At 43.7% G+C, this 9,613-nt stretch overlaps 1 protein-coding gene across 1 annotated transcript; it reads left to right on the forward strand.

Annotated features, from left to right (window-relative positions):
- Window positions 1-2,412: 2,412 nt before the first annotated feature.
- On the forward strand, window positions 2,413-9,007 carry LOC120740781 (H-2 class II histocompatibility antigen, E-S beta chain-like). Its single transcript, XM_040043260.1, has 8 exons — window positions 2,413-2,609; window positions 3,555-3,827; window positions 4,094-4,307; window positions 5,207-5,274; window positions 5,356-5,466; window positions 6,367-6,519; window positions 7,735-7,900; window positions 8,523-9,007. The coding sequence occupies exons 1-8, from the start codon at window positions 2,555-2,557 to the stop codon at window positions 8,542-8,544; spliced, it is 1,062 nt and encodes a 353-aa protein (XP_039899194.1). The 5' UTR covers window positions 2,413-2,554; the 3' UTR covers window positions 8,545-9,007.
- The last annotated feature ends 606 nt before the right edge of the window (window positions 9,008-9,613 follow it).

The following is a 9,613-nucleotide window of genomic DNA, read 5'->3' on the forward strand; positions in this document are numbered from 1 at the left end:
AGTACAGGAGACGTTTCAGTGCAACTGTAACATTCCTGACTGCCCGACAGACGGTAGCCTTGGAAACGTGCTCAGCGTCACCAATATTATACAGAAAGCTCCCGTTTGCAAAAAACCGAAGTGCGATACAAATAATATGTAATGAACTGAGAGGATGTCCGCGATGTGTCACATGCGTAATATATGGCCTGAGGATGTTATCCAAATAACTTATAGATTGTGCTGAGAAACGGTAACGTTCACACAGAAGATCATCAGGAAATGATAAAATGTCCAAACGCGCTCTGATCACTCTCTCCCGGCGGAGAGCTCTGCAGAGAATTCGGGCTTCACGATCTACTGGCTCTTCAAGGAAGGAGCACGCCATGTCTGACACTTCCTACAGTCAGGTTTCCGACAAAGAGGCGGAGACAGTCAGGGTTAGTTGTAGTAAACCTGCTAGGGGGCAGGTTAGCTTCACGGCGTGTGTCGTCATGGTGACTCACTGAGGCTTCATCTGAACTCGCTTTGTGAAACCGAAAACCCAGAGTTTTCGTTAACTCAGGGTATACTTACTCAGAGTTTGCACTAAACCGGCTTCCTGAAACAGGGCCCTGGCCTGCTCAGCACTGCATCTATGACGGAGAATGTCCTGGTAAGTAATTGTTGTAATAGTAATAATTTAGTTATCTTCACATTCAATTTTCACATTACAACTGGTAAATTCTTACTTTGGCAAACTCAAAAAGTATAAATTACCGTATTTACCGCACTATAAGGCTCACCAGATTATAAGGCGCACTGTTGAAGACTGGCTCTGTTTTCATACATAAGGCGCATCATGTTATAAGGCGCATTAAGACAAACAAAAAATAACTCGACCTTTATTAAGCTCATTCACAGTAACTCTTAACGCTGTTAAGCTGTAACACATTAAATATTGAAAAATACACACTTTTTCCAGTACGGTACATTCAACTTCCACAATTCCCTCAAACTCTTCACCTTCCGTGTCCGAGTTACGGTAAACAGCTGGGCAATTTCGGCATCAAGCATGCCCGGATCCCTCTCACACCGGATTAAAAGGCGTTTAAAGTGCATTCAGCAGAATAAAACAATCGGATGAGTTAAAATTTAACCAACTCATTCACAGTAACTATTAACATTGTTAAGCTGTTAAACATCAAATATTGAACAATACACTTACATTTCCAGTTCATTCAACTTCCACAAATCCATCAAACTCTTCACCTTCAGTGTCTGAGTTAAACAGCTGGGCAATTTCGGCATCAAGCATGCCCGGATCCCTCTCATCATTATCCGAATCAGTCTCGTTGCTGTTACTTAGCTGTTCAGTGATTATTCCAGCCTTCGTGAAAGCTCGGACGACACTTGAGACTGATACCTTAGCCCAAGCAGCCACGATCCATTGGCAGATAGTGGCGTAACTCGCTCGGCGTTGCCTCCCTGTCTTGGTGAATGTGTGTTCGCCTTCTGTCATCCAATGCTCCCACGCAGCTCGTAATTTAACTTTGAACGACCTGTTGATACCAATATCTAGTGGTTGGAGTTCTTTGGTTAATCCACCCGGAATGACGGCAAGCTCCGAATTAGTTTGCTTCACTTGGGTTTTGACAGCCTCGGTGAGATGGGCGCGCATGGAGTCGTAGATCAAAAGAGACGGAGAGTTGTGGAAAAAGCCATCCGGTCTCTTGACATAAACTTCCCTCAGCCACTCGCTCATTTTCTCTTCGTCCATCCAGCCTTTTGAGTTAGCCTTGACGATGACGCCGGCCGGAAACTTTTCTTTTGGCAAAGTCTTCCTCTTGAAAATGACCATGGGTGGTAGTTTCTGGCCATTAGCTTGGCAGCCCAGAACTACAGTGAAGGATGACTTCTCGTTCCCTGCGGTGCGTATAGATACCGTACTGGTCCCTGTTTTCTCGACAGTACGGTTCACGGGGATGTCAAAGGTGAGGGGGACCTCGTCCATGTTAGTGATGTGTTCAGGCCGGATCTTCTTTTCAGTGATCTTATTCTGGCAGTACGTGCGGAAAATGGCCAACTTTTCTTTGTAATCGTTTGGCAGTTGCTGTGAGACAGTAGTTCTTGTGCGGATTGAGAGATTATGCCTTTTCATAAAACGGAAGCACCAAGAATGTCCCCCTCGAAAGTCGTTGATCTGCATGTCACGTGCTACCGCTGTTGCCTTGAGTCGAATAGAGACTGTAGAGACACTTCTACCTGCTGTTCTCTGTTCAATAACCCACTGTTCAATTTTGTCCTCTAACTGCGGCCATCGCGCCTTGTTCCCTCGGAAACTCCTTTTGAAGGAAGTCAGTTATTCCATTATTAAAAAGTTAAATAAATGATCAGATTTTGGTCTTTTTTGGTATTTCAGAGGAAGTCTGTTCGAGTTAGAGCATTTCCAGCTGAATAAATTAAAGCTCATTTCTTGGTTTCCTGTCACAGATTTCTTCCTGGCAACACATGATGCTGCAGATCATGTGACATGCCCTCTGGTTTTTAGCACTGTGTTCAGTCAGACTGTCAGAGTTTGTCAGGAGAACTCAACATGGATTCATATTTTCTCTGCTTCAGCCTCTTCTTCATCATCCTCCGCAGAGCAGGTATTATACATACACTCATCAACATTCAATCAATACACTCACATGTATGTTCAAAGAGTCTAAATGCATCAGAGATGTTTTATTGATTAAATGAACGTGACATATGAGCTGGGATTAGCTTTTTGTCTTTAACCTGTGATGATCCTCCTCTTCCTCTCAGAGCTGGTTCCATTTCTTCAGTGATTGTTTAGATCACTTGTTTTCATCAGCTGACAGAGTCAAATGAGATCAAACACAAACATCATTTGGCTACTTTGTTTACCTTTTTCACTTCTTCACATTAACCTCCTGGGACCTGTTCTATCAAAATTTTAAATGAATATCCTCATAGTTGGCTCTGATTTTTCATAAAAACAAAAATAAAGTAAAAACAAAATCTGGTAATTCTTTGTTTTTACAGTCATCGGGCCCCAATCAGCCCAAATATCAAAGAGAAATCAAAAATGCATGTTGTGGAAGAGTTCGGGTCTTAGGAGGTTAATAATGAATACACCAATCATCAGATTAATCAGTCACTGAAAGTAACTGTTCGCCTCAGTGTTCAGACAGTTTACTGGACATAAACTTTATCATTTGTTATGTTATAATATTTGTTTTGCACAGTTTTTCAATATATCACTTATAATTTCTATTTTGTTTTTAGTGGATGGCGTCCATTATGAAATGTATGAAGTGATATGTGTAATATTTTGATGCACTGATTTGCAACCTTTTACACTGGATGTTCTTCCTGACAGAGAGCTGTGTGTCCTCCTGGTCTCAAACCAGACACAGCCTGTACAAATGTGCAAACCACTGCAATATTATACCATATCATGTGTTTATATTCTATTCTTGTTGCTGTTGTGGTGCTCCAACAGTAGCTGTGTGTAACTCCTGACAGTAGAGATGTGTGTGTGGGAGGACCAGCTCAGCCTGAGTGACTCTCTGCTCTTTGTGTTTCAGATGGATACGAGTATTACACTTCATCCCGCTGCCTGTTTAACTCCACTGAGCTGCGGGACATAGCGTACATCAGATCTTACTATTACAACAGGATAGAGTATGTCAGGTTTGACAGCAGTGTGGGGAAGTTTGTTGGATACACCGAGTACGGTGTGAAGGAGGCAGAATACTTTAACAAGGATCCTGCACAGCTCGCCTCAATGAGAGCTCAGAAGGAGACGTACTGCACACCAAACATTGACCTCTGGTACCGAAGTGTTCTGACAAAATCAGGTGAGTCAGTGTTTCTGTGGCATCATCGGATCATCGTATAAACATCATCACACTGATGCATCATCAACACAACTCCTGCCTGGACCTTCTGCACAGTTTACAGTAACACTGCTGAAGGTTTAATGTGACACGTTCAGTTAAAGCTACATGATCTCTGCTCAACATTAAAGCTTTGGCCTATTTGACGTCACACCGGAGTGTCGGTGGTTTGTGGCGTCCTGCTTTAGTTTGTTGCAAAATTTACCAAAGTCATTTTCATGTTCCAGCGAAACCATTCGTCAGACTTCACTGGACGAAGCCCCCTGTTGATCATCATCCTGCCATATTGGCTTGCAGCGTCTACGACTTCTACCCCAAATATATCAAAGTGAGCTGGTTGAGAAACGGACAGGAAGTAACCTCTAACACCACAGCAACTGATGAGCTTCCAGATGCTGATTGGTTCTACCAGACCCACTCCTACTTGGAGTACACACCCAGGTGAGTCTAGTTTGGGCCTGCTAACAGGACTTGCTGATTCTAATTTATTCTTGTAAGTTTTTAATGTTTTCTGTCACCTGCTTATTTTTTCCCTGATGCTGTGGAGCTTCTTCAGTCCAGTCTCATGTCCACTTTCTCCAGGATAGTTCCAGCATCAGCACAGATCACCTTCCATGTTCATTTTTTTAATAAAACAGCTCTGGTCTGATCCTTGGGTGACTTATTTAGCTCAGTCTGGTCTGTGTCTCCAGCTCACTGACTTTCGTTTGAATAACATGAAAATGATCCACAGATGCAGATGTTCACAGCTCAGCCTGTGAAACCTCTTCCCTCTTTTCCTTCCTCATTCCTGCTACAACTAAATTCACCCAAAGTTCCCATTTCTTCTGAGCCAAGTGTTTCAGCAGGAACTGTCTGAATTCAGCAGAGCAAAAAATAGGAAGTCCCCAAGATTGTTTTTAACAAAGCAATAAACATGTGATGACAATTTCTTTGTTTTCACTTAGTGAATATGAACATTTCCCTACATGTTGATGTGTCATGTAATAAATTTCAGAGAATTCCTCAAACTGAGCCGGTGATGGACTTGAGCTAAAACATCATGAACCTCCTGTTCTAAAGGACCAGTGCTAAAGACTAAGCCTTTACACCTGGATGACGGAGATAGTCGAGTGCTTGGAACACATTTCTACAAGATGTAAAATGATGAAATGAACAAATCTTATGATTCCATAAAAAGCATTGAGTCTCCAGGTTCAAAATAATTGTGCAGCCATGCCAACTAAACCTTCCTTTTGTTACTTCGGAGTGCTACAGCAGGAAATAGAATTAGGCTGGAAAACGAAAAGTCACGAATTGTAGTTCAGCGTGAGAGTCAGTGATGTTGGTTTGTGTTGTAGGTCTGGAGAGAAGATCTCCTGTAAGGTGGAGCACGCCAGCCTGGAGAGACCTCTGGTTACTGACTGGGGTAAATACCTGTCTGTATCTACACACCTGTACACACCTGTGTGTCTGTCCACCTGTGTGACTCTCACCTGTGTGTCCTCAGTCCCGTCCATGTCTGAATCCAAGAAATTGATGATCGTTGGAGCCTTTGGGCTGATCCTGGGTCTGCTCTTTTTCCTGGCTGGAGTCATCTACACAAGGATGTGCAGCAGAGGTCAGAGCAGCACTCACACCAAACTGAAGCCAGTTCGTACCACAACATATGAGTTTGATGTTCATCAGCAGGATGATTTAAATCAGAACCAGAGCATGGAAATTAGAATTATTAAGGGTCAGAGTTCAGAATCTCTCCTCTCTGTCTGATGTCCTTTGAGATTGTAGTAATAGTGGGGCCCCACAGGGCCCTGTAAGAGGACCTTTGTTTTTAAATCTGATATGTGAGAAATTTCCACATGAATCAGGCTAAAGGTCAGTTAAATATTAAAGATACTTACATTTATGTCTTATTCTGCCAGCAGACACTGATTAATAACTCAATATAACCACAGATAAATCTGTGGTTCTCTCCGCTGTGTCACACCACAAACACGTCAGCAAAGAATTTCCAAGTTTACAATGTTTGAAATCTCACAAACCTGTGGAAAATATTGCCTGCAGAAAAGGAAAGAGGATCCATGACTTCCAGAAGCTGATGGCCCTTCTAAAGGGCTTGTTCAGAGTCAGGATAACTTGAGCTAAGGGATGGTTGGATTGCTTGGATCGGTTAGATCGTTGAGTTTCTTTCTCTAATGACAGTTTCTACCTCTCGGTCATGAAAGAAGTATGGCGTCTCCCCACCAGGCTAGCAGTGGTAACTCGAGAAGGAGGCAAAATACGAGTTTATAGTAAAAACCTCGGCCCAGTTTGAATCCAAGCGTTTCCCTGATCACTTAGGATCTTCACATTTGTACCATAGGTGCATATACCAGGAAGGTGAGGAGTAGCTGTGGAGCCTGCCAGTATTACTTTACCAAAGCCAAAGTCTGAGCAGCATGAAACATTAGATCTGTGGCGTGTATCAGTTCAGCCTGAGTCGTCACTCTTTGACCTTTGACCCTTGCTCTCACTGTTACAGATGGATATACACCTTTGGCTCACAAGTTCAGTGAGAAGCAGCCAGAGGATTGGAACAAAGATGCTGCAGCTCTGAGCTTGTGGAGACCTCAGAAGGAGATGTTCTTCAAACCCGACTCTGAGCTCTGCTTCACAAATGTTCTGCCTAAGTCAGGTGACTCACTGTTTCTGTGACATCATCAGATCATCACATGACAGCTCAGGTCCTCACTGATTAATCAGCTCCTGAATGAACACCTGCACACTGTGACGGTTTCATCTTTGTGTTGCAGTAAAGCAGAGCCTGCTGGTTAGCTTTGCCACATGGGAAAATATTAGAGAAGTCATTACGTCATTTAGCACCAGACGGGGAGCAACAGCTGACAGCAGCCAGCAGCAGCTTTGGGTACAGCCAACAGTGTGGGTTGAGGGTGCCAGGCGTCTCTGGATTTGGTGCATTTCTTACTGTATTGTGATTGCTGTTGAGACCCGTGCTGTCAGCTATACTTGTTACTGTCGTTATTTGTTTACCAGAAGATTTAAAAGTGCTTAATAATCATGTTTTGTTCTTTTTCTCTGGTGTTAAGGCTAGGCCCTGGCTGTGTGTGATATACCAACTGCCTGGTTTCCACATCCTTCATATAAACGCTCATAGCTCGCTGCCTAAGATGGATATACTTAGAGTCTGGGCCTGTTCAAGTAGTGCTGACATAACTGTCGTATCTGAAAGTCAGTTATCTAATTTTATAGTGATTAAAGACGTGGCAGTTGGTGGATTTAACGTTCATCACTCTGCTGTCCGAGAAAAGGCGGTGGTGTGCGGGTTAATGTAAAGGTCTGTGTTCAGGTCTTGTAGTGTAGTTGGGCTTCTTCTTGTTGCTACCACACCATCCAGCTCTCCTGGATTTCAGTGATATGATTATTGTCTCTGCTCATTCTCTCCATCTGTTGGAGTCTGTTTATCACACAGCACAGATCCAGCACACCACTGTACTTTATACTCTCTGGTTGACTGGTCCTCATGGGCCTTATGCAGGATGCTTCAGTTCATACAGAACTGCATAGAGCGTAATGCACGACTTGCAGGTCTCTTAGTTAACTTTACTTACAGACTTTAAAAGACGCATAAATGACTCATCAGTGGAAACATTAGACCATTTTAGTTATAAGATTTTTTTTTGTAGTCATTTTAATATGTTTGTCTGAAGCAGGTCTCTTTATAAACGAGACATCATGTATCAGTGGGACTACCTGTGTAAATGAAGCTTAAATAAGATAAATTATAATTCCAGATTATGAGTGAAACATTGAAAAGCTGTGTGAGGGAGCCACACAGCGAGGGAGGGATGCAGGAAACTGTGATGTTTAAATTGTCATTATTATGTTCCAGTGATGCCGCTGATTGGTGTTCATGCCATGACGCCCCCTGGTGGTCATCATCCTGCCATGCTGCTCTACAAAGTCTACGACTTCTACCCCAAAAAGGTCGCTTCTGCTAAAGCGATAAAAGCAGCTGATTTGCTTGAGAAGACTTTACCAGATGAGCTGGAGCCCAGGTGAGTCCACAGCTCTGAGTGCAGGTACAAAGGATGAGGAGCAGATGGTTTATAAAGACACACTCGGGCTGCAGGGTGGCTTTATTTAAACCAGAAGATGAAACTGCCCGAAACATTGAGGGCTGGATCTCTGTGTGTAACCACACGTGTGCCTGCATGGTGAGCTCCTGTATGAATGAAAGGAAACACCAGTTTACATCAGGCTCAGTGTCAGGATTGTGATGTGGATGAGTCATTCTGGGCTTTTAATTGCAACAGTTTATGTTTTTAATACAACTGCTTCTACATATTAGCAGTGGGCACATTCATAGTTTATAAAAGTGCACTGACATTTTTATAAACTGTGATAACTGTGAAAGAGAGCAGACAGGACTAAGAGACAGAAACAGGACCACACCTATTTATCTACAAATTAATGACACAAGATGAGAGCTGGGGCCCCTCAGCCCCCCCCCCCAAACCATATATGATTTGAATCTGATGCTACAAACACAGCAGATAAACCCAGCACCTGCTCCTGCTGGCGCACACCAGCGTTGGTTAAAGCAGTACAGGTTTGTACAGCTCCTGGTTCAAAGCAGTCAGACCTGGTCTAACAAAGTTTCCTCTCTCTGTGCCCCAGGACTGATGCTGGTTCCCAGTAGCTGATCCTGATTGTGGATTCTGCTTCTGTCTGTCAGCTGGAAGTAAAGCTGCAGCAGCTGGAAGCTCTGTGTTTGATCCAGGCTCTTTGAGTCAGGCTGCATGTGGACTGTGGTGGATCTGCTGGAGTCTCAATGTGTTTAGAGATTTCATCATGTGTGTGTGTGCAGAGTATTCTTAGAGTCTTTACACCTGTCTGACAGCAGGAGCCAACCAGGTGAGCTGCTTCCTGATGGACCTGAGCTGGAGGACAACCAGGTGTGTGCTGGGAAACTGAGTCTTTTATTGCTTTGTTTGGCTGTCAGGCTGGAGGGGGCGGAGCTCTGTGGGTGTTTGTGTGTGTGGGACCTTCCAGTGTTAACAAACACACACGCACATAGAGATGAACCCAGACTCAGACACTGTCAGCTGTTTGCTGGATTTTACTTCCTCATTCTTTTCTCAATAAATCTGTGTCCACAGTCATGTGATCGGTTTCTTCTTTCAAACCCTGTAATGACAGAGAGCTGTTTAGGCTCTGCGGTCTGGGCGTGTGTTTACTTTGCTGTTAATAAAGTTAAGCAGATCCAACAGACAGCACACGCTGACCTCTCACCTCTGTGAGCAGCCAATCACAGCAGGCTGAGGACTAAAAAAAAAAAAACCTTATCTCATCCTGACCCTGTCAGTGGACCCAGGATGAAGCTCTGGATCCTGAACTGAGAGCAGCCGGAGTCAAACAGAGAGTGGGAGGTGAAGGTGAGAATCTCCTGAGTGTGTGTGCTGCCGACTCCATCAGGTTCAGATGCTGTGGTGCCGTCACTCACTGCTGTCTTTCTACAGATGTTTCTCAGCTTATAGCATCAGAACAAATCAGTGTGGTGTGTTTTTGACTGCTGTGTTGCAGTTTGATGGTCAGTTTTCTCAGTTTGTGACTTTGTGCCACAATCACAGCTGGAGAATCTTCTAAAACCAAGGAAGGGAGCTCTGGCGCTTCCTTTATTACCTCCTTTAGGAGGACACACTGGGTGCCCTTTATAAAATAGGAGCATATAATGCTGTCCCATAATTCACAGCAACACACTCAGACAC

The sequence above is a fragment of the Simochromis diagramma genome, unplaced genomic scaffold (assembly GCF_900408965.1).
Source record: "Simochromis diagramma unplaced genomic scaffold, fSimDia1.1 OVJJ01000768.1, whole genome shotgun sequence".
Taxonomy (NCBI): Eukaryota; Metazoa; Chordata; class Actinopteri; order Cichliformes; family Cichlidae; genus Simochromis; species Simochromis diagramma.

Coding starts and splice junctions, on each gene's coding strand:
- LOC120740781 (XM_040043260.1), top strand. CDS start 2,555: ATGGATTCATATTTTCTCTGCTTCAGCCTCTTCTTCATCATCCTCCGC. Junction 4,308..5,206: donor TACTTGGAGTACACACCCAG/GTGAGTCTAGTT, acceptor TTTGTGTTGTAG/GTCTGGAGAGAAGATCTCCT. Junction 5,275..5,355: donor ACCTCTGGTTACTGACTGGG/GTAAATACCTGT, acceptor GTGTGTCCTCAG/TCCCGTCCATGTCTGAATCC.